We start from the raw sequence: 24,971 nt of genomic DNA, 5'->3' as shown, positions 1-24,971 counted from the left end.
TGTGACAAGATCGCCCAATTCTTCTACTCTAAAATAGCCGACATTTATTCGGCCCTTGAATTGCAAAGGGCATCAATGCCTTCCCCCCCCCCACTTTGGTCACATCCCCCAGAGGATGTGGAACCTTGGCCTCCTCTGCGAGCCTGTCTAATTTTCCGCCGCTCTCCCTACAACAACTGGACCTGCTCATAAGTAAGACTAGGTCGGGGTCCCCACTGGACCCATGCCCTCTTAAAGTTCTTAAAGATTGTAGGGAAACCCTATTGCCCCCTCTCCTGGACATTATGAACCGGGCGATGCAGGAGGGTATTTTTCCTTCCCCGTGGAAGAGTGCTGTGGTTAAGCCCCTCTTAAAGAAGCCAACATTAGACCCTGAAATCCTTAAGAATTTTCGCCCCATTTCATTGCTTCTGGCACCAGCAAAGATGCTGGAGACTCATCTAAATCAGCACCTGGCGGCTTTCTTGGATACTTCGGGCCTTTTGGATCAGTCTCAGCATGGCTTCCGGAGGTGCCACAGTACGGAGTCGGCTCTCACAGTAGTGCTAAACAACATCCGCACTGAGGTCGACCTGGGCCACACCACCCTTCTGGTTCTGCTAGACCTGACAGCCGCCTTTGATACCCTATCTCCCTCGGTTCTAACATCTTGTCTTAGTGAGATAGGGGTGGAAGGTTCGGCACTGAGCCTTCTGGCCTCCTTCCTCGATCAGAGGGTCAAATTGGGAGAGTATCTATCTCCATCCACACTGGTGCAATGTGGGGTTCCACAGGGGTCGGCTTTAAGTCCAACCCTCTTTAATATCTATGTGGCCCCACTTGCCGGGTTAATAAGATCTTACGGGATGGAGGTGGTATCATATGCTCATTGATTGATTGACGACACCCAGATTATGGTGTCCCTCTCCCACTCGGTCAGTACCTCCGCTCTCAGCTTCAGGAACTGCATGGAGGCAGTCTCTCAGTGGATGATTCACAATTCACTGAAGCTGAACGGGGAGAAAACCGAGGTCCTTGTTTTTGGTGGAAATATGGACATTTGGTCTTCTGAATGGTGGCCTCTTTCTTTGGGAGCGTGTCCCACACCTACGGACTCGGCTCGTAACTTGGGCGTTCTGATCGACCCCGCTCTTTCCATGGCTCAGCAGGTAAATAGGACGGTTGCTACTTGCTGGGGCATCATTAAGGTCCTCAGGAAAATTAAACATTACCTATCTCTGCAGGCTCGTAAACAGATTGTTGTTGCACTGGTCGCCTCACGGCTTGATTATTGCAACACTCTCTATGCCGGCATAAATAAGGGCCTCGTGCAACGGCTGCAAACTGCCCAGAATGCAGCGGCTAAATTTGTGCTCGATTCCCCTAGGCTTTCTTCCGCTACAGCTGCTAGGAAGAGTCTACACTGGCTCCCGATCCAAGCCAGGATTGCTTTTAAGACCCTTTGCCTGACTTATGGGGCGCTATCCGGCGATGGGGCTGGGGGGGTGAAGGATCTGCTAGTACCTTATGCCCCTTGCAGAAACCTCCGCTCTTCGAGAAAGAGCCTGTTGTCAGTGCCCCGTTTTCGAAGAGTTAAATGGGGAGGAAGGGCTTTTTCGTCTTTAGCCCCTAAACTGTGGAACACTCTTCTCCCTGAAATCAAAACTCAACATTCTGTACTGACGTCCAGGAAGGCATTAAAGACATGGCTCTTTGTCAAGGCATACCCGTAATTTGGTTCCTGGTCCGTATTATTTTTCTTGGTTAGGCGCCTTGATGCCTTTGGGCTTAGTAGCGCATTATAAGATTTCTTTCATTTCATTTCAGGAGCCAGATAGCAAGGTTGAGCTGAGCTGGGTCCGGGTGCCTGATCTCTCCATGGTTCTGAGTTAGGAGGCATGGTGAGAGGTGTAACTTTTGGTGTGGTACTACCGAGAGTTCCAGCAGTGTGGTGTACCACGGTTGTCTGGCCCATGTTGGAGCTACCAGGATGAGCGTGAGGGAATGCTGTTGTAGCTTCCGCACCACTAATGGAATTGGTGGGAGAGGTGGAAAGGCGTAGGCAAATTTGTCTGAACAGTTCATCCATATCGGATTGCCTTTGGACAATGGGTGTGGATATCTGGCGGCGAAGCTTGGGCATTTTTTGTTTTCGTGGGTGGCGAAGAGGTCTATCTGAGGATGCCCCCACTTCTGAAAGAACGGGTGAAGAACCTGTGGGTGAAGTTCCCATTCGTGGATCTGTTGCGTTTGTCTGCTGAGCAGATCTAAAGAAGGAGCGCGCCCTCTGAGGTCAAATAATACCTCCAAACTAATGAGAGGTGTACTGAACGGGACAATCCTTTATTTTGGTTAAAGACCCCTCACTCACCAACCTAGTTGGTGACATGCTTCATCATCGGGGTCCCACCCAGAGGCCGAGTGCCATCTGGGTGTGCTGCGACACCTGATTACAGTGGAGCTGGTGTTATTTGTGTGTGCAAGTGCTAGTGGTGATTTAAAAATTGGTCAAGTTTTTTTAACTCTGTAAAAAATTATTTAATCATAGAGCACCTGACCAATGTTAAAAGAGAAAATGGGGATGCCATATAGGGTTAAATTGACCCGTGGTATCTAGCAATAAAGTGTGAAGTGAATGAAAAAAATATATATGTAGTTGGTCATATATATATAAATGGTCTACATGTTTCAACCCTGGTGGAAAAAGTCTCCGGGTTTTCTTCAGGACCGAAGGTGAAGGTGCTAACCAGGGTGGTATACACACGCTAAGGTGTACCCTGCCCTTGGTTAGGATTAAAAAATTCCTACTGAAATTCCAGTGGGAATGAGCCTGTGGAGGAAAACAGAAAAGATATATACATTGCATTTATTTTCCATAAAGCATTATAAATTCAGGTTCCTCTCAATCACTAGGAAGTGATGCTAAGCCGTGGTTGTGAGTTTAACCGGCTAATACAGTCATCCAAATTATGGTGAAATAGCGTGTATGTGCTCTATTTGTTCAAGGGGAATAGGAGTACCCCCTACCCAGAAAAACCCTTTCTCTCCCATTGTTTTTCATAGTCTAGGCAGCGCACAGCTGTGAGAGACACAACTTTTTGTATCGCTCTCCATACTTTACACTCGTGAAACTCCTGCAACTATGGGCGAAAATCAAGGCCTCTCATACACCACTGAAGAAGTGGATGCAATTCTGACAGATCCTTCATTATTTGCCGATGCCAGCATAGCACAAACCATCTCACAGACGACAGACTGGGAAAAACTCACAGAAATGAAACGAAACAAAATAAGAACTATACTCCATGGAACAATCTTGAAGGAATACCTAAGAAACAATATGGCACCGAAAGGCCTACTAGTTACTAATGCGCCTCGCATTTTTCTAGATGACCCGACTTTTAGAAGAGATTGGGCACAAATCGCGTGGCATTGCACACGTGATTGGATCGTGTTGATCATAAAAACTGCACTGAGACTCTCAGAAACGATCCTAATTGAAATCCAACTCACCGAGAATCACCTCAAAACTACCATATCTGGTTACAAAAAGAGATTAGATGAAATTAATAAAGAGATGAATGAGTACAAAGACAATCTGACTCAACAGAAAGTACAAAAATTTCAAAAGGACTTGAAAAGATTTTCATATGTAAAAACCTACCCATATTCTGATCCTGAGCATACTCCCCATACCAGATCAGATCAGGATTCAGATGTTTCCAGTAATGATTCCACAGCTAGTAGTAACTCAAGCACTAGTAGCTATCGCCAAAAACAAAGAGGAAGGAACAGAGCTCAAACTAACTGGCCTGCCTTCAATACTCAAATGTTGCCCGGTTTTCAAAACCCTTTCAACCCACAACAACACTATCCGATGTTTGGTTGGCAACCACCCTTCCAACAGCCCATGTTCCCTCCAAACCCATATAGACCTCCTTTTTTAGGCAGGGGCAGGAGGGGAAGAGGCCGAAGAAGAGGGATGAATCAAGTCCATTGGGAAGACGAGGATCCAACAGGCCCCAACACACGGAGCAGAACTCTGGAAGCGAAAGCAGGGCCAAGCAACAGCCGAGCCTAGTAACTAACCTAGCAAGTAGACCACTCACAACTATGGAAGAAAGTGTTTTGAATAAAGGCCTTGGCTTTGTCCCCACTGCGAGACTAGATAAGTTCCAACTTCACTGTGAACTTGCCAGTTTTTTCCGCAAGTTGAAACTTAAAGCCTACTTTGAAAAACAAGGAGAGAGATCACAAGAACCTGATCCTAATGAAACAGGCCTACGACCCAGGTCCACATTCACTCCTCCCCCTCATACAGTCCCAGTCGAAGTCTCGACTTTTGAACAGGCAGTGTTTAATGACATTGAAAACCTAGAACCCAAACAACCTTTTCAAAACATCAGCAAGGCAGAACATTCAGCACTTGAAAGCCTTAAGAATTGTAATACCATTGTCATAAAACCAGCGGACAAAGGAGGGGGGATAGTGATCCAAGATAAAGAAGCTTATTGCAATGAATGTCTAAGGCTACTGTCGGATGAAAGGAACTACCAAAAGATCATCAATGATCCTTCCAGGTCTCTCCGACAAGAGATAGCAACTCTAATTGAACAAGCAGAAACCCATGGTGACATCTCTAAACAAGAGGCTATGTTCCTTACTGGCAGTGAAGGAAGAATTCCATATTTCTACACGTTGCCTAAAATGCATAAAAATAAGCTCCCACCCCCTGGTAGACCCATTGTCTCGGGCATAGGTTCTCTGCTTGAGCCCCTATCCCAGTTTTGTGATGTTTTTCTGAAACCTATTGTGCAAGAAACATCAACATATCTTCAAGACACTAAAAGTCTACTTCGACTTCTGGAAGAAATCAGAGTCAACGATACAACAATTCTAGTAAGCTTTGACATCGAGAGCTTATACACAAGTATTCCTCAGGATGATACCATTGAAGTGCTCAGGAATACCCTTGACACTACAAATTGGACATACCGAACACCTAAGAACTTTATTTTGGAATGTGCAAGTTTGGCACTAAAGAAAAACTTCTTCGAATTTGAGGGTACTCTCTATTTGCAGATAGGGGGTACTTCTATGGGAAGTACCTTTGCGCCGAGCGTGGCGGGTCTCTATGTGTTCAATTTCGAGAAGAAATTCATACTCACTGAGCAGAATCCTTTCCTCAAATACATCTCTTTTTGGAAACGTTATATTGACGATGTCCTTGCAATTTGGCAAGGACCAGAAAACATCTTAGTGGAGTTCTGTCAGTGGATCAACACCTGTGACCAGAACCTGAGATTCACTCACACCAAAGATAGAAACACCATGGTCTTTCTGGATGTTGAGATCACGAAAGAAAAGGATCGCCTAGAGACAATAACCCACTATAAACCCACAGCAAAAAATAATCTATTGAGATTTGAAAGTTTTCATCCTAGGCCTCTTAGGGAGAATCTCCCGTATGGCCAGTATTTAAGACTACGACGAAATTGCAGTAAAATCAACGATTTTAAGAAGCAAGCCCTTGACTTGACTATAAAACTTAAAACAAAAGGCTATCCGGAGAGGATCCTCGACAAATGCCAGAAAAGGGCACGAAACCAACCAAGAGCGGCACTTTTGGACAACAGACCTCCAAAAGAAGGTACTATACCACTAACTTGTGTAACCACATACAATAGTGTTTCAAACCTAGTGACAAAATCCGTCAATAAACATTGGAAAATCCTCAATACTGGGATCTTCAATTGGGAAAAACCATTGTTTTCTTACAAGAAAGCCAGGAGTCTAAAAGACACTCTGGTGAATACACGCCCAAGAATGACGGATCAATTAAAACAATCCAGTGTTCTGAATGCATGGGGTCTACCTGATATCACTGGACACTACAAATGTGGCAATTGCAGTGTCTGTCATCTTACTGAGAACACTAAAACTCTAGATTTGGAAACAGGTAAAATATGGACCCTGAGAGTTCACACGAACTGCAACAGCACTAATGTAGTTTATTTAATCATGTGCCCATGTAAACTACAATACGTGGGCATGACAACCAGAAAAATAAAACAAAGAATCTGCGAGCACCGCAGCACAATCAGATGCAAGAAATCGATGACAAAACTAACTGAACACTTCCTAGTAAAAGGTCATACAACCAACGATCTAAAATGGACTGTCATCGAACAAATTACAGCAGGAGAAAAATTGCAAGAAAGACTTTTTGAAAAAGAACAACGTTGGGTGTACAGACTTTCCACTCATAAGAAAGGGCTGAACGACAATATCCCATGGAATTCAGTTTTCTCCAAGTAGATGACTTTTCTTTTTGGCACAGATCTAACACCTATTCTATCTGAAAATCAGTTCTGTCTCCTTCAAGAAATACTGGATTTACTGACATAAGTATGATAGATATGGTCGTTGTTTTATCTGTGTGGGTTATATCAGGTCAAGTATGCCTGGTAGTTACACTTACTATTAACTTTCTGACCTTAACCTGGAATTTCCCGGCCCCCCTTGAGAGGACCACCTTCCATTCGTTCCTCAGCTCACTAAGCTTTGACCCTTGGTTTTTTTCCCTTAATCAAGCACTTGATGATGATACTTCGCCTTTTCTGAGGCTTACCGCTTTATGCGTGTACATTTTTTCCTTCTCGTCTAGTCCATTTCGCCTAACACACCCCCCCTTTTGAGCCTATAACGCTCTTCCTACAATTCTGTTTTTTGACCCACCTTCCTCTGTCGCTTAGGCCTTCACCCATTGGGCCTTACTAGTAAACACACGTTGCTATTGGCTGAATTTCAACCATTCACATGCAACCAGGAAGTATTTTACCCGTCCCTCCGGTTCCTCTCCGCATCCCGGGCATTCCTCGGGACGCGGTGGCGGGACACGGTTGTAGGCAAAATTGCTGATCTACCTATTCACTAAGTAAGTAGACAACTCTTTCTCGTGGGTGGGCACCACGCATCGTTTAGGATCGCTCATTCAGCCCACTTACGTTTTACCTTTTTTCCGGCAGATTTAAGGTGAATTTTCTGTCCGTGCTCTCGGCATCCTCGAGGCACTTTCTCCCCGCATTACCAGTAAGATCAACTCTGATGTTACCATTTCACTTTTCTCGCCCTCTGCACGGTTGTTTCAGGAGTGTTGTTATGTAGAGTATGCGAGTTAGTTGTAGCTTTCTGAACCAGTAGTCGGTATAAATAAAATACTGGCATGGTGTGTTTTCACTTGTGACGATTGGCATTTGTGATTGTCACTTGATCACTCGTCGCTAGTTACGTGCACCCCGCAAATTACCATGTGAGTGCACAGAATCACCAGTACGATCAATGGTGGATACACGGAGTGACAACACGAACGATTGATGTTAGTCACCTGATCAGCACACCGCCATTCACGTGCACCTCGGTAAGCTACCGTGCGAATGCACTCTCTCACCTGTTGGATCAACAGTGTATGATTGGAGTAAGTTGTAGCGCGCTTTTGATGGATGCAAGCTGTATTCCACAAATAGAGCACATACACGCTATTTCACCATAATTTGGATGACTGTATTAGCCGGTTAAACTCACAACCACGGCTTAGCATCACTTCCTAGTGATTGAGAGGAACCTGAATTTATAATGCTTTATGGAAAATAAATGCAATGTATATATCTTTTCTGTTTTCCTCCACAGGCTCATTCCCACTGGAATTTCAGTAGGAATTTTTTAATCCTAACCAAGGGCAGGGTACACCTTAGCGTGTGCATACCACCCTGGTTAGCACCTTCACCTTCGGTCCTGAAGAAAACCCGGAGACTTTTTCCACCAGGGTTGAAACATGTAGACCATTTATATATATATGACCAACTACATATATATTTTTTTCATTCACTTCACACTTTATTGCTAGATACCACGGGTCAATTTAACCCTATATGGCATCCCCATTTTCTCTTTTAACATTGGTCAGGTGCTCTATGATTAAATAATTTTTTACAGAGTTAAAAAAACTTGACCAATTTTTAAATCACCACTAGCACTTGCACACACAAATCACACCAGCTCCACTGTAATCAGGTGTCGCAGCACACCCAGATGGCACTCGGCCTCTGGGTGGGACCCCGATGATGAAGCATGTCACCAACTAGGTTGGTGAGTGAGGGGTCTTTAACCAAAATAAAGGATTGTCCCGTTCAGTACACCTCTCATTAGTTTGGAGGTATTATTTGACCTCAGAGGGCGCGCTCCTTCTTTTGTTTGCCAAACATTTGTTCAAGGGGAATAGGAGTACCCCCTACCCAGAAAAACCCTTTCTCTCCCATTGTTTTTCACATTGCTGAGCAGATCTGCCATGGTGTTTTGGACTCCTGGGACGTGTTGGGCTAGGAGAAAGATTTTTTGCGGAATTGCCCATCTCCATATGCTCTGTGCTAGTTGAGAGAGCTGTGGAGAGTGTGTGCCACCCTGTTTTTGAATGTAGTACATGGCAGTCATGTTGTCTGTGCGAATGAGGACTGCCTTGCCTAAAATCTGCGTCTGGAAGGATTTTAGGGCTAGAAAGATTGCCAGTAACTCCAAATGGTTGATGTGGAGTAACTTCTGTTGCGGCGTCCATGTGCCCTGCACTGTGAGATGTAGCAGATGAGCTCCCCAGCCGGAGAGCGATGCGTCTGTTAGGATTATTTGTGGAACCGGGTCCAGGAACGGTCGACCTTTGGAAAGGTTTGTGGTGTTCCACCACTGCAGAGAGCGATGGGTGCGACCGTCCACCAACACCAGATCTGTCAGTTTCCCCTGGGCCTGGTTCCACTGGCGCGCTAAGCACTCTTGGAGTGGACGCATCTGGAGTCTTGCATGGGACACTATGAAAATGCAAGAGGCCATCATCCCTATCAGTTGCATAAACACTCTTGCTGGGAGAGAGTGTTGAAGTATGAATTTTTGACGCAGAGCCTGTATGTTTGCAATCCTGGCAGGATTGGGCTAGGCTATGGCTTTTGAGGTGTCTATGGTGGCACCGAGGTATTGTTTTGTGTGTGATGGTATCAGGTGGGACTTTTGGTGGTTCACCATGAAACCTAGCTGGTGAAGTAGTTGGATTGTAGCGGCGGTGCACACATTGGTTGTAGGACGTGGCTTTTATTAGCCAGTCGTCCAAATATGGGAAGACGTGAATGTGCGGTCTTCTGAGGTGTGCCGCCGCTACTGCTAGGCACTTGGTGAATACCCTTGGTGCTGTTGTGACCCCGAATGGGAGCACCTTGAACTGGTAGTGTTGCCCGTCCACTACAAATCTGAGGTACTTTATGTGAGCATGGTGTACTGGGATGTGAAAGTATGCGTCTTTCAAGTCCAGTGTGGTGAGAAAGTCGTTCTGGGAGAGGAGTGGAAGAACCTGTTGAAGGGTTACCATGTGAAAATGGTCTGAATGTATGTAAGTGTTTAGAGGTCTGAAATCTAGAATAGGTCGTAGAGTCTAGTCTCTTTTTGGAATCAGAAAAATACAGGGAGTAGACCCCTAAATTTTGCTGATTGATGGGGACTTGCTCTATGGCTTGTTTTTGCAGGAGGGAGATTACTTCCTGTTTTAATAACGTGGCATGTTCTTGTGACATTGGGCGTTGCCTGGGAGAATGTTTGGGGGCGTAGATGTTAATTCTAGGCAGTACCCTGAATGAATAATTTGGGTCACCCATCTGTCAGAGGTGATGGTCTCCCAGACGTGAAGGAAATTTTGTATTCTGCCCCCGACCGGAGTGGGATGGTCTGGAGGGAGCGGGGGAAAGTCATTGGGTAGGCAGTGTGGCAGAGCGGGCGGTATTTGTTTTGCCTCTGCCTTTATTATTATTGCCTCTGTAGCCACCTCTTTGATAACCCCTTGTGAAGGTGGACTGAGGAGGGGATTTGTAGGACGTGGATGCGCTATCTGAGGAGTAGCCTCTACCCGTGCCCCGAAAGGAAGAGCGGCGAAAGGAGCACCTAGGAGTGTGTGACTGTAGGGCTCCCATGGATTTCGCCGTATCGGTGTCTTTCTTCATCCTCGAGGGCTTCATCAACTTTTGGACCAAATAAATGTTGTTGATCAAATGGGTGGTTCAATATGGAGGCTTGCACCTCAGGTTTAAAACCTGAAACTCTTAGCCAGGCGTGGCGATGGAGGAGGACACTGGTGTTCATGGCGCTGGAGGCTGTGTCTGCCGCATCTAGGGCACAGCGTATAGAGGTATTAGTTATGGTTTTTCCCTCTTGAATCAATTCATTAGCCCTATTTCTGTATTTTTCAGGGAGATGGTGCATGATGGTTTCTAGCTCATCATAATGCGCTCTGTCGTATCTGGCCAATAGCGCTTGCGTGTTGGCGATACGCCATATACTGGCGGGTTGTGACGCAGTGTGGTTCCCTGACGCGTCTAGGAGCTTGAACTCTTTGTCAGGTGGTGGTGCTTCGCCCGACGCCTGAGAATTTGATCTCTTCCTAGCTGTAGATACCACTAAGGAATCCAGTGGTGCAGGCCCTTTAATGTATGCAGGATCTGTGGGGGCGGCTTTATATTTTTTCTCTATACGTGGGTTTAGGACCCTAGCCCTGACTGGGTCTTTAAAAACCTCTGGTGCATGTTTCATTACTCCTTTTAACATAGGTAGTATAGCAGTATCGAAGGTGTCTAGGAGAAAATCTTCTTCTACTGGGTCAGTATGTAGCTCTACCCCGTGATAATGTGCCGCCCTCTGTAGTAGGTGGTGAAAACATAACGAGTCTTCTGGTGGGGATGGCCTGGATGGATAAAGGTCATCCTGTGGGACATCTGGGATGTCCGGATTGTTATAGTCATCCCATGGGTCTGGGGATCCAGTAGGGGTGGGGTCTTGTGGCACGTCTGCTGGATCGTAGTAAGGGTCCTCTTGATCATCATGGTCTGGAGACAGGGTCGGAGAACGATGAGGCAGGGGTGGAGAAGGTGGAGGTGGGGAGGGTGGAGGGGTTGGAGGAGGTGGGGAAGGCACTCTGAAAGGGGAGGTAGCACAGTCCTACCTATTTGGAGGTGGAGGTGGAGCTGGTTTGTCCAAATGTCTCTTTTTTGAAGACAGTGTCAAATGTCTAGTTTTTGGATCCTTGGTAAGTGTCTTTTGCAGAGGATCCGGTGTGAATAGTTCTTGTGACCCTGGTTGTTCGGTCGGCGCCGAGGTTTTCGGGGCCGACGTCTTTTTAGGCTTGTCTGTGCCGTGCTTTTTTGGGACCTCCGATTTCTTGTTTGGTGCCGAGGGAGGCTTCGGCACGGGAGTATCGGCACCGAGGGCCTTATGATATTTGGCCGGCACCGAGAGGGCGGGTTTCGACACCGAGGGCTTTGGTGTTGAGCTCGGTGTGGAGGTGGAGGCCGATTTTTTCTTCGGTGCCTAAGGGTGTTTTTCGGCACCGCTGGTAGGCTGGCTCGAGCCCGAGCTGCCGGAAGGCTTAATAGGCTTCTTTACCGGGCCGAAGGTGGGGTGTTAGAAGCAGTGTCCTTGGTCTTGCCTAGGCTCGAAGGCGAAGGCGTGACCGAAGCCTTTTTGGGTATCGGCGCGGGTGTGGGAGGGGGTATAGTACTCACAACCCTCTGCACCGGGATGATGTCCTCCACATCTGAGTCGTCGGCCTCGGAAGCACTGACGAGGTCATCGTCATCTTCTTCGGTGTGCTGCTGTCCCGGAGCTTCGACGTCGTCCCCGAAGATGTCGACTGGAGCGGAGGTCGAGGAGTGTGCCATGTTGCGTCTGGCCCTTCGATCTCGAATAGTCTTTTTCGATCTAAAAGACTTGCAGGCGGGACAGTCTCGAGCCTCGTGTTCAGGGGAGAGGCAGAGGTTGCACACCTCATGAAGATCGGTGTGGGGGAATTTGGACCCACATCGAGGGCACTTCTTGAAGGGGGTTCTTTCCATCAGCCGAGACCGGAGCCGGGAAAGGCCCGAAGGCCGCCGTCGACGACTGGAATAGAAGAAGTATCGAAGAGAAGGTGATTAAGATGATTTGTTATCTGAAGAATCTCGATGAGCGAGGATTTTGCGTCGATCGTTGAACTGGAAAAGTTCGGAACCGGAGCACGAAGTATTACATCCGTGCCCGATGGCGGAAAAAAACAGTCTGAGGATGGAGCCGAAGCCCATGCGCAATACGAACCAAAGGAGGAGTCACCGACCTTGTGACTTCCAAAGACTTTCCAAGAGGAAAAACAAACTTCAAACATCCGGGCCCAACACCAGATGGCGATCTATGCAAAAGTGTATAATCTGCAGCTCATATGCCTCGAACAACCTATTTTCATGTAGGAAGAATCAGTGTTATTATTGGTATTTAAAGCCGGAGAGCGAGTTTAACATTTCTTCCTCTGAAATCCGGATTCAACTATTAATTTATTTATTTTGTGCTGCTTGTTATGAAAGACTTCCCAGCAGAAACATTGTAACCGCCAAACCCGTTATGGACAAAACCGTATAAGCTGCGGGTGTGTCCGCTCAGTTACTCGTCTCGTTTTACAATTTAAAGCCTTGGGGGGTAGGAGGGATATTTAAGGATTAAATGTCACAAATGGCTTTTAGATACACCTGTGTGCGGCTCTTACCTGAGGCAAAATGTACAGCCTTCCAAGCCGTTAGATGTGGATTTTCTTTCATGACCAATTTGTCCTGGGCTTTCGGATTAGTGTTTGTTTCGATAAATCTGTTCAGAAAGATCAGGAAATCCCCCGACATCCCGCCCACTGCTTATGTGGGACAGACACCAGCATGACATGTTGTGTAAGCTGCTGGCCTCTTCTCAGTATAAAAGATAACTAGTGGCAAAAAGCAACAAGTCACCAACATGCAAGCTGCGTGGTGCGCGCGTGCTTGTGTGACATCTGACAGATAACAGATGGCACACTGCGCGTGCCGGCTCGTAACAGCAAGTTGTAGGCCTGGGAGGATAAATTTCTTGGAAAAAGCGGGACATGCACCCGCCTTTGCCCAATTGCGTGCAGACTTTGCATACAAAGCCCAATAGGAAAAAAGCACCCAAACAAACCACACGCAGCGTGTGAAAAGTACTGAGTAAAGCTTGAAGCGCTTACAAAAAGTCTTGCAGAGCAGCGCATGCGCGCTGGCTCAGACGAGACTTAAAAAGGGGAAAAAGGGGACCCTGCAAATTATAGTCCCATCTGCCTTATAGATGTGTCCCAGAAAGTCTTTAGCAAAGTAATACTATCACATCTCCATAATTGGATAGAGGACAATAGCATACTCTCGCATTTGCAGGCAGGTTTAGAGCCTCCACAAGCAGGTGTTTAGCTTTCTTTTGCTTATATGGAAAGAGGTCAAGCTTAAGAAGGGCCATCTTTATGTAGTGTTTGTCGACCTCAAAACGGCATTCGATTCCATTGATCGCACTACGCTCTGGACTATTCTGAGGGACGAGGGACTTGAGACCCTCCCCCCCCCCGGCCTACTCCAACTTTTAACTCGTTTACATCATGATAATTATGCTAAAGTCAGGTGGAACCCCGATGGGAGTTTGACCGACAATATACAGATTATGAAAGGAGTGCGCCAGGGGTGCGTGTTGGCCCCAACTATGTTTACCTTGTACATGAATGAGCTTATAAGAGTTGTATGACTGTGGAGGTGACCCGTCCAAATTGGGAGGCAAGCTAATACCGTCCCTTTTATTTGCCGACAATATGTTGCTCATATCAAAAACCACAAATGGGCATTCAAAATGTGTTAACCAAATTTGCGACAGCTTCTAAAGTTTGGGGCCTTAAAATCAATTGCTCAAAAACAAAGTTCATGGTTTTTAATCCTTACAAATCCACTAAGGGGAAAGTGAGGCTTGACGCTTAATTACTAGAACAGGTCAAGGACTTTGACTATTTGGGCGTCAGAATTAGTGACAACCTAGCATGGACTCCCCAAATTCAGAAAAGGGTCCTCCTGACCCTTCAGCATGTGGATTGCGCAATTGTAAAAAGAGTCAAACTCTCATCTATTCACCCAAATTCTCCCACACTAGAAATACAATGGGCCAAAGGTTTGGGCGCGGCTCTTTATGGGGCTGAATTGTGGGGATTGGACCATATTAACCAACTAGAAGTTACTGAAACCTAATTTTTAAGAGCTCTTTCAAATCTCCCAAAGAACACACCGATACTACCCTTACGCCTCGATCTTGGATTAAAGTCCATGTCCCATTTTGCTGTCCTAAAGGTGTTTATGTTTTGGATAAGACTTTGGACTAGTAATACCCAAGTACCAGTAAAGGATGCTGTGGAGGAATTTTTAATCCTCCAAAAGGAATTCAGGACTCTCGCCATGGTTTGAAAAAGTCAATGAGTGTTTTTTTAAATTGGGGCTGGGGAACATGTGGGCGACCCGCAGTCTATTACAAAAAAACATGATAGCACAGCTAAAAATAATGTATTTGAACTTTATTGATTTTTCTGGCACTGAATCCAGGTCACTCAGCACTTTAATCACAAGTTTTTTTAAATGTTAAAAGCGGTTTTAACTTTGATACTTACATGGATGATGTTGAACCACCCCAAGCACGAGCTTGGATTTAGATTTGGCACTTTACCTCTGAATGCTATGAGAAGTAGGTGGGCGAACTCTACCATAACCCCTATGTGTCCGACTTGTAACTCCACTACAGAAACTATTGAACACTATGTTTTTTTCTGTCCTGTATATGCTAATCTGAGGAACAAATGGATCATTCCTGCATGTTGGCTGTTGTCATTCTCTTGCCCTTCAGACGCTCTTCGTGTATTCAGCTCTGACACGACCAAATGGCTTGTTCTTACTTTATCTAGGTATCTCCTCCATGCCTGGTGGCAGAGGTCTAAAGTGGTCACATAAAGCTCCACTGCAGGAGTTTGGAGAAACCCACAGTGAGGCCTCAGACTGGGAGCCCAGTGCAAATAACTATGTAGGATATCTAGGTATCTCCTCCATGCCTGGTGGCAGAGGTCTAAAGTGGCCACATAAAGCACCACTGCAGGAGTTTGGGGAAACCCACAGTGAGGCCTCAGACCGGGAGCCCAGTGCAAATAGCGATGTAGGATAAATGTTATAGCTCCCTTCCTTTTAAATTGATCCTTATTTATTTTAAAATTTTATAACACAATTTTCTTTTTTGTTTTTTACTTCTGATCATGTGATAAACTCACAATCCAACTTTTGGATGCCACATATGATTGTTTCAATGGGGTCTCATTTTTAACATTTTGTATGCATTTTTATTGATGAAATGATGTAGGTATTGAGATTTTTTGTCTTGTGTATGATCTTGTTATTGATCGAATAAATGTGGCATTACAGAGCCTTCACTGGCCTTCTTGGAAAAAGGGAGGTTTGTTAAATCTATTTTGTTTCTCAGTACAGTACCACTCTGGGTTCACAAAATAAGAATTGTGCAGGACGCCCCTGAGCTATGAGTTTGTGAGCTTCATTACTTCATGCCTATAGGGTGTCTTTCTTCAAGAAATGCCAGCTCTGTAACTATCACTGTGAGCTGCCACCTGTTCTTGAGAGGTTTGTGTGCTGCTAGGTCCATACTCATATCCTTGAGCGGTGGGTAACGCCAGACACGAACATGCTTATATCCTTGAGAGGTCGGGTTTCACCAGGTATGTACCTCAGTTTGTGGGAGATTTAGGCGCCACCAGATATATACTCAGATCCTTGATTATTTGGTTGCTGCGAGGTCTGTACTCGCATCTTTCAGAGGTCGGGCGCCGCCAGGTCTAGACTCATCCTTGATAGGTTTAACAGATGGCCATGGTTATTCAAGTCCTTAAAATATATGCAGATATTTATGAATGGTATATATGGATTTGATCATGTACACATCATTTTGTTATGTATTTTGTTTATTCATTATCACAGGCAGTTGTAAAAACACATGAATATGTAGACGGCAGAAGAAAAGAATACAGACTCGGCATTGATGGGGCCTGCCTGAGCCATCAACTACATCTGAAATGTTAGAACAATACGTGCATCAAAGACATGATTCAGCCACCATTCATTCTGCAGTTTTCACACCAAAATGTATTTCCAACCTCTTACACTTCGCACTAGATAGTGCCTAATGTACCTTCCAGTACTGACACATTGTGCACTGTTCTCACTGCGTCCTGAAGTATTTGCTCCAACAGTTTTGTACATTTCTAGGGCCTGCAATACATGCATGGCCGGCACTTTAAGAAATTAAGCACTCTTGCATACCAAAGTATTTTCCCCAACCTGCTATTTGCACCATCCTGCCAACACCACTTACCTGTGGAATGGGGAGCAATCGACAGAGTAGACGGGGCCACCGTGGGGGAAGAAGGTGAACTGCGCTGGGGCCTTCAGTGGGATGGAGCAGGCAGTACTGGTAAGAGCCATCTTCTCCACCATGGAAGAACATTTCAGCAGATATCCGCCTTCCACCCCGACCACAAACAAGCTGGGGTCAAAGTGGGAGAATGATAGGGAGGTCACACCTACTGCTGTGTCCCCTCGGCCGTGCTGCGAAAGGAGAGAAAAATAATGGCATATGGTTAGAATATCCAAACTGTTTAACACTCAAATTACAAAATAACTAAACTAGTGGGAATCCTACTGTTTAGAGCTGAAGGCTGCAGATAACCTGATGTGGGTACAGCGGTTCTAGGGGTGACAAGAGGTAAGATTGGCATGGACAATCAATTCTGTTATAGGGCCGAATCACAACAAAATTGCACAGATATGTGCAAGGTGCAAAAGTAAATTGTTATTGTTCAAAACGTAATTCCCAAATCCTTATTCACTGAATTTTCCTATTGCAAATTCACTAGTATAAAAATGTACCAATTTGATGAAAATTCAGGAGTAGTAGTTGGTGGGAAAGCAAGTATCCAGAGAGAGCGGACACCAAGTCCACTGTACGATAACATTACTAAACCTGCTGGTCTTGCACCCGATATTTCCAATAACCTCAAAGTGAGGAGCAGAATGTCCATATTGTTGCTCTGCAGGATGAAATATGGAATAACTGAGAAGTTGATGCCACTGTTGGACAGCGGCCAAGTTACCACTGCAGACAAGACTAGCACCAGAAGACTAGGAGTTAATTTAAAGAGTGGGAAGATGACCTTTATCATTCCTGAACAAGAGGCCTATGCAGAAGACTGACTGCATGTCCTCAGTGGGAAGACGACCTTTATCATTCCTGAACAAGAGGCCTATGCAGAAGACTGACTGCATGTCCTCTTAGACACAGAGGAATACAAGTCAGCCCTCCTCCCTGTGGTCCCGACACCAGACACTTCCTGGTGTTACAGATAGCAGCTGGTAGCTCATAACCACGATGAAGACGCCAATCAGTGAGATGGTAGCAACGTTTTCTATGTTCTCTTTCTCCTCACTATTTCAAGAAATGTGGATGAATTAGGACTGACCTTCTTTAAATGGGTGTTGCGGGGCATTTGCTGAGCAACCAAGGCAAATCCATGGGACAAGGCAAGCAAGCCCTCTCCTGCCGTCTGCCAGACAAGAATCTTTCCATCTGTGGACACACTGCGCACAAGGAAACGCGGACTCCGTCCTCCGTCCTGTTGCCAGTCAACCTGCCAACCAAAAGCCCAGAACCAGAGAGTGAGGAGGGATTCACAATGTCCGCTGAGGTCGCCTGGGCAAGCAGAGGAGCAGGTTAAAGAAATGAGTCTTTACCTACGAACTGCTTTAGAGCGGACACCCTTACACACCAGAACAGAAGACCAGAAAAAGCTTGCAATACTCTTCCCACATTTATGACTCTGATCACTTACCTGGCAGACAGGATCTGTATGAGTGTCCCCTGTGAGCCCTGTCCGCCAAAGCAAAGAGTCGTCCGTCCGACTGGTGTCCCACACCAGTACTTCCCCAGTGTACAGTCCACCTGTAATCCAGAGATGGAAATCATAGAACCTGTAACAGTGGGTTAGAAGATGAATCATCCAACATTAGCACTGTTTGACAGACTGCCCGGAGGTTAATGAGGAACCTTCACTGGAGAGGGAACAACAAACGCCTCGATTCATGGCAGCCTTTCTACAAACACACTTGGCAAATTATGAACCCAAGATTTAATTTGGAGACTCTGATGAACTATATCCAGACAGGCTGCAGCTGATCCATGCCCTTGAGTGCAGGTTATGTACACATTTTGAACAATTCATTCATTTTCTTATTTGTCTTTCTTCTCTCTTTCATGCAGCTATTCTGGGCGATAACACAGTGGTGCAAACTCACGTTTTAGAAGAAACCCTGTCAGGGGAAGCAGCTTTAGACACCACACATTGTGAATGGATCTGGCTCCCAAGAAGCTGCAGCTGCTCATGTGCATCACACACTGGAAGGGATGCGACTGATCTCCCTTGGAGGCCACCAAATCCCAGAATATCATCTTCAAGTAAGAGATTTGTGGATTCTCAAGGAGCAGCAGACATGTTAAACAGTATTACTGTACAACTGCTGACACTTTGCGGAGGGTCGCAGGCTCAGCAAAGGCCTAACACAAGTGGACATCACTCATCCATACCATAGGCACGCATCCGGGACCATCGTGAACAGCTATCATGGGGGTGTTGTAAGAAACTGGCTCTATATATACTGCACCAAAGTGAGGTACAGTGTGTATAGAGTCCAAGAGTCTCTAGAGGTTTGGCAGAGGCTAAAGTTAGATAGAACCTTACTCTCTAAAGTGGTAGCTTGGTCGAGCAGTAAGGCAGTATCGGAGGACAGTGTAAAGCATTTGTTGCACACACTCAGTCAGCAAATGGTCTCACACACTCAAGAACTGAACTCTAGGCCAATGGTTTGTATATAAAAATATACTGTTGTTTTATTTCTAGAACCAAGCAAGCCTGGTACAGGTAAGCATTAAATACTTTGCAGTAGTAATTTACTTGTATGAACACAGTTCAGAATTGCAGTATAACTGGTACTGGTTTTGGTTACAGGCTTAAGGAAGCAGTTTGCAACACATTGCAGGTATAGTACATTCAATTGAATGGGCTTTTTAAGTAAAATGCAGTTAATTACTTTTCAGATTACTTTTCTAACCACAGGACTGGATCCTAGATTCAGCCCTGGGACATTTCCTGAAAACAGGTGAGTAAATGCGTTTTGGTTAAATGTATGATTTGGAAGGAATATAATTGTATTTCAAAAGTTGACAATTAGAAACTTTTTCACATAGAATCACCAATGTTATCCTATGGAAGGAAATTCACTTAGCAGGTAAGTTACTTTTGCGTTACTTTTGTAATCCAGTGCTGGACTCAGCAGCACTCGGGCGGCCGGGTGCAGAGTGTTGAGGCCCAATGTTATCCAATGGGGGATAGTGGGCCTCCGGTTGGTGGCTGCTGGCAAGCAGGCCACAGGGTTGTGGGAGCAAAGCTCCTAAGGTTAAGCACAGGGCAAGTTGGGGACCAAGTTAGCACCAAAGGGGCACCCTCAGCGGCGTTAGGGCAGCCAGGTGCAGGGTGCTGTTTTGAGGTCGGGTGCCCTGTTGATTTCAATGGAGATTTTCGGTTTTGGTTTTCAGCTGCAGGCTCGGTCCAGGAAGACTTCCTGGAGGAACCAACAGCTGGGCAGGTAAGCTGGAGGGCCGGAGACGTAGGTGCACCTCGGATTCTTTTCTCCAGGGCGCAGGGCGGCTGGATGCAGGGGTGTCTTTTGAGATCAGATTTCACCTTACCGGGCCACTCATGGTTGGGGGATGGGGTCTCTGTGCAGAGACTGCAGGTGACGTCGGGAAGTTCTGGAGGGGTCAACCCACGGTGGACTCTACTCTGGAGCACTGGGGGACCTCGCTGGGACCAGTGGGCCACTCGAACTCGGGCCGTTGGCGACGGGTGCAGTGGTAGTTCCAGGCGTCGGGTTTCTTTGTTCTTAGCAGGCTCAGAGTCTGTTTTCAGAGTTTCTTTTGAACAGGGCTGCTGTTCACAGGAGATCCGGTCTTTGTTGAAGGCAGTCAGTCCTCCCAGGGGTTCTGGAGGTCGCTAGCTGCAGGACAAGATGATTTTGGTGCAGGATCTCTGGAAACTGCAGACGGGCCGGTAGGGCTGGGGCCAAGTCAGTTGTTCTCTGCAGTCTCCTCTGCTGGGCGTCTTCTTTCGTCCTTTTTCTTCTTAGGTTGCGGGAATCTGAGGAAGGAAGGTTCAGGGTGCCCCTAAATACTAAATTTAGGGGCGTTACAGGTAGGTAAAGGGCAGGGACCAATGGGTACTTCCCTGGGGTGGGTACACCCCCTACTCTGTCACTCTCCAGTGGGAGGGGGCAGGAGCCTGTCCCTGGTTGGCTGGGTCCCCCCATCCTCAAGATGGAGGGGACTCAAGGTTGTGCTTCACCTCGCCTCCCTCACCTTAGGGGTGGAGTTGGCAGAGGTGGGCACACCTCTCTTCCTCACTTGATTTTCCCGCGGGTTCTCCCGCCCAAAGTGGGGGGTAGAACCAGTGGGGACCATTTGCTGAAAGCAGCAAATGGTCTGGAGAGGCTCACAAATGTGTCATGCCTTTGAAGCTTCTCCTTCGTGAACCCTGTCCATCCTGGGGAAGAAGGCTTTGCACCTCGTCCCAGGATGTGCATTGTTTCAGGCCCCAGAGAGCAGCAGGCTCCGGACCCAGGGGTCCAGAAACAGGTTTGGTGGTGGCAGCCTGCGCAGCCACTCAGTCAGGTCACTGGTAGTTGATAGTTTTTCAGGGGGCATCTCTAAGATGCCCTCTGGGGTGCATTTTACATTAAATCCCACACTGGCATCAGTGTGGGTTTAATGTGCTGAGAAGTTTGATACCAAACTTCCCAGCCTTCAGTGTAGCCATTATGGTGCTGTGGAGTTCGTAATGACAACCTCCCAGCACCATATACTCTTAATGGCAGCACTGCACTTGTACCCTCACCACTGGCATACGGCACCCAGGTAGAGGGGTGACTAATGTATGCCAGGGCATGGCACACAGGGATGTGCACTATATCGACTCTTTGTTTGGTTCTGCACCTAGACACCCAGCCTGCAAAGGCAGTGTGTGTGTGTCAGGGTACAGGGCCTCTAAGGGTGGCACAATAAGTGCTGCAGTCCTTAGGGGCCTTCTCTGGTCACAGTGCCCTGGGTACCTATGGTACCATTTACCAGGGGCTGACATTGGATTGGATTGGATTGGATTGGATGTGCATTTGTAGAGCGCAAATTGCTGCCCGGAGGCGTCCAAGCGCTGGGAATACCATGGATCCGCACAGTGGCCCAGGAGGGGAGAGAATGGAGGTTAATTAGACTGGATGAAATAAAAAGGTTTTCAGCTGTTTGCGGAAGGCCGTGAGATTGGGGTTGGCTCTGAGATGCAACGGGAGGGCGTTCCAGGCCTTGGCAGCATTATAAGAAAATGTCCTACCTCCGGATCTGGATCTTTTAATTCTGGGAGCCATTGCAAGGAAAGTCTGACTAGAGCGTAGGCTTCTGTTGGTCATGTAGTGGGTAATTAGGTCCCGCGTAATCCTGGGGCCAGTGTTCCAGAAGGCCTGGTGTGCTATGCACATAGCTTTAAACATAACTCTCTGGCGCACCGGTAGCCAGTGGAGGGTTACCAGTCCGGCCCTCACTGACTGTCTGCGGGGGAGGTCGAGTAAAATGCGTGCTGCGCAGTTCTGGACTGTCTGAAGCCTTCTCAGAGTGGATTCAGGAGCACCAAGATAGAGTGCGTTATTAAAATCAAGGCGTGACTGAATTAGACCTTGTACGGCTGCTTGTTTGGCTTCCAGGGGGAGGAGAGGGAGAATTTTCTTTAGCATCCTCATGATGCCAAAGCATGTGGCTGAGAGTTTTGTGGCTTGTACATTAAAGGACAGAGATCTGTCCAGCCAGACTCCGAGACTCTTGATACTGTTTTTGGGAGTTGGGGGGGAACCCAAACTAGGCGGCCACAGGGAAGCGGGGAGGCTGAGATCCGGGGGGCCTAGGAGCATAAGCTCAATTTTGTCCCCATTCAATTTTAAGGACGATAGGGACATCCAGGTCTTCACTTCCTCCAGGCACTCTCTAAGCCCGCCCCGAGCAGGTGGATTGGCTTCCTGCGTCAGGGAGACCACCAGCTGCGTGTCGTCCGCATAGGAGATGATCTTAATCCCAAATGGGAGGACGACATCAGCCAGTGGCCTCATGAACAGGTTAAAAAGTGCAGAGCTTAGAGAAGAGCCCTGGGGGACTCCGCAATTCAAAGGTCTGCTGGTGGACACAGACTCGCCTTCGAACACACGGAAGGATCTGTCCTCTAAGAAGGACTGGAACCACGACCAGGCTTTATCCTTAATCCCCGCCTGGGACATGCGGTACAGCAGGGTGTCGTGGCTGACCGTGTCAAAGGCAGCGCTGAGATCAAGGAGGATCACTGCCACCGATCCTCCTTGATCCAGGATTTTTCTGGCTTCCTCGGTGACCATGAGGAGGGCTGTCTCGGTCCCATGTTTTGGTCTAAAGCCCGTCTGGGTGGGGTCCAGTAGGTGGTGATCTTCCAGGAAGTTTATTAGTTGTTGATTTATATATTTCTCCAGGATCTTACTTGCCCATGGGAGCAGGGATATGGGGCGGTAGTTGCTCAGGTTGGTAGAGTCCAAATTAGGCTTTTTCAATAAGGCTCTGACCATAGCCTGCTTCCATACGGTCGGGACCGTGCCAGAAGAGATGGAGGCATTTAAAACCTCCCTAATAATAGGCAGGGTGGTCTGCGAGGCTGCCATTATTATGTCTGGTGGGGCAGGGTCATCAGGGGATCCGGATTTTACTTTCCGTGCTAAGGGTTCAAGAGTAGCGAGATCCAAAGGGAGGAAGTGAGTCAGCGTGGGTAGATGTTGACTGGAGGGGGGGGGCCGCGGGATGGAGAGGGGGGGCCGAGGGAGAAGGGTTTTTCGGGGGAAAGGCAGAGTAGATAGAGCTTATTTTCTGATGAAAAAATTCGGCGACATTATTGCAGTGGGTGGTGGACTTGTCCGCCTGCAGGCTAGGGGGCTGTTTAGTTAGTTTTTTAATAATTTGGAAAATTTCCTTGGGTTTGGATTTAGCAAGCAAAATTTTCTCGGAGAAGTAGGAGGCCTGAGCCGCTTTTATCAGCGTTTTATATTCACTGATGGCTTCTCGAGAAAGGGTTTTATTGTCTATAGAGTAATCAGATCGCCAACGTCTTTCCGACTTCCTGCAGAGTTGTTTCTTGTCTCTAAGAGTCTCCGTATACCACGGGGCAGTTTTGTGGGAACGTTTGAGCATGATTTTCTTTTTGGGAAGAACAACGTCAAGAGATTGAGTGATCCAGTTGACATATGCCTGGTTAGCTAGGCCGGGGTTGTCATTAATCATAGGTGGATTCTCAGCAAGTTTGCTAGTCCAATTATCAACTGCTAGGTGGAACCAGGCTCTCGTGAGTCTCGTGGTAGGTGTTGGTTCAGGGGTTTTAAACGCAGTGCAGTTGATGGGGATCAAGAAATGATCCGTCCAGAGCAGGGGAATAGGTGGACTGGTTAGAAGACCAGGGCAGTTGCTGAAAACCGGGTCCAGCAAATGGCCCTTCACGTGGGTGGGAGAAGTGACCCGTTGGGAAAGTTGCAGAGCTGCTAGATCCTCTGCTAAGGTCACGGCTATGTGGTCTGAAGATGACTCGAAATGAAAATTAAAGTCACCTAGCAGGATGAAGTTGGATGTGGTATTGAGACGTTCAGCCACGCTTGAAGGTAGACTAACGTGGAACTGCTTCGGGGGGCCGGGAGGGCGATAGATAAGAGTGCCAGAAAGGCAACTGTTAGGTGATAATTCAATGTTAAAAGTAAGGCTTTCACAGTCCGTGATGGTTTCGGAAACCACTCGGCAGTGAAGTTGTTCTTTATGAATTATCGCCAAGCCTCCTCCTCTCCCTTTAGGCCGGTCTTGGCGGGAGATTTGGAAGCCTGGTGGGAGGGCTTCTATGACCGCTGGATCGGCGTCAGGGGATAACCAGGTTTCTGTTAGGAACAGTATGTCTGGTGTGTGTTCCTCTATTAAAAGCGCAATTTCAACCGTATGTTTGGGGAGAGAGCGGCAGTTCAGTAAGAACATGCGGAAGTCGTGTAGCGGTTCAATAATTATTTTGTGTTTGAGGGAGTTATGGCATTTGGGACAGGTAGGCGGCAGAGTGTCAGCTTGATAGCTGTGTCGACTACAGTTGCTTGTGGGTGTCCTGAGACTGTGGAGGGTTTCAGCACTGTAGTGTATAGGGTCTGAGGACTGGGATGCAGGGGGACTGGCCCTAGGCCCTGACTCGGCGCGGACGAGCGCAGACGAGCTTGCCTTATGCGCACCTTCAGCGCGCATTCGTCGCGCCCGCTGCGCTTCCGGTGCATGCACATTATTATAAGGCAGGGAGGGGGTGTGGCCTCGAGGGGGGCGTGTCCCTCGCTTCAGCGTGGCCGATGGCGCCTGCCAAGACTCCCGCGAGCTCTCCCTCTCAGCGCTAGGTCCGCTGCTGGGGATGCTTTTAGGCAGGAGAAGCAGGAAAAGCAGATACTGGTCAAGTTTTAAAAGCAAACAGTTACAGGTATTTTAAAAATGAAATGTGCAAATACGCAAAGCTATCTCCCGGCTGTGCCTCAGGAGGGGTGAAGGTATTCTGCATGTGGCCAGAGATGCCAATTGGGTTTTGTTTGGGGGAAAGAACACATGCCCTGGGGTCCTGATTGGCAGGGCCCCAGAGCACATCAAGTCAAAGAGCATCAGTAGTCTGGCAACAAAACAAAAAAAAAAAGGGGGGGGGGTTTACTGCAACAGAATCCCACTTTCTCACAGGTGTCAGATGACCAGTTTTAATCTAAGGGACCAAAATGTAGCCATCCAGATGAAGATTGGAGTAAAGGTCGAAACAATGTTCATGAACGAGGATACACGTTGTGAGTATTCAGGGTGACATTGGGATATGGTAAAAAAAAATATTAATCTGAAAATTCACCCACCCTGGAAAG

The 24,971-nt window shown here is 47.2% G+C and overlaps 1 protein-coding gene across 1 annotated transcript in view; it reads right to left on the bottom strand.

Moving 5' to 3' along the window:
• The window catches only part of DYNC2I2 (dynein 2 intermediate chain 2), a 255,373-nt gene that overhangs the window by 106,566 nt on the left and 123,836 nt on the right, over nucleotides 1–24,971 (bottom strand). Inside the window, exons 5-7 of the mRNA XM_085614066.1 lie at nucleotides 17,783–17,892; nucleotides 17,414–17,581; nucleotides 16,270–16,502 (exon numbers count right to left, since the gene is read on the bottom strand). Of these exons, the coding sequence (XP_085470192.1) occupies nucleotides 16,270–16,502; nucleotides 17,414–17,581; nucleotides 17,783–17,892 (511 nt within the window). The remainder of the gene's footprint in view (nucleotides 1–16,269; nucleotides 16,503–17,413; nucleotides 17,582–17,782; nucleotides 17,893–24,971) is intronic.

Source organism: Triturus cristatus, chromosome 1_2 (assembly GCF_964204655.1).
Source record: "Triturus cristatus chromosome 1_2, aTriCri1.1, whole genome shotgun sequence".
NCBI lineage: Eukaryota > Metazoa > Chordata > Amphibia > Caudata > Salamandridae > Triturus > Triturus cristatus.
The sequence above is the reverse complement of the archived record's forward strand: the minus strand, read 5'-3'. Positions and strand labels throughout refer to the sequence as shown.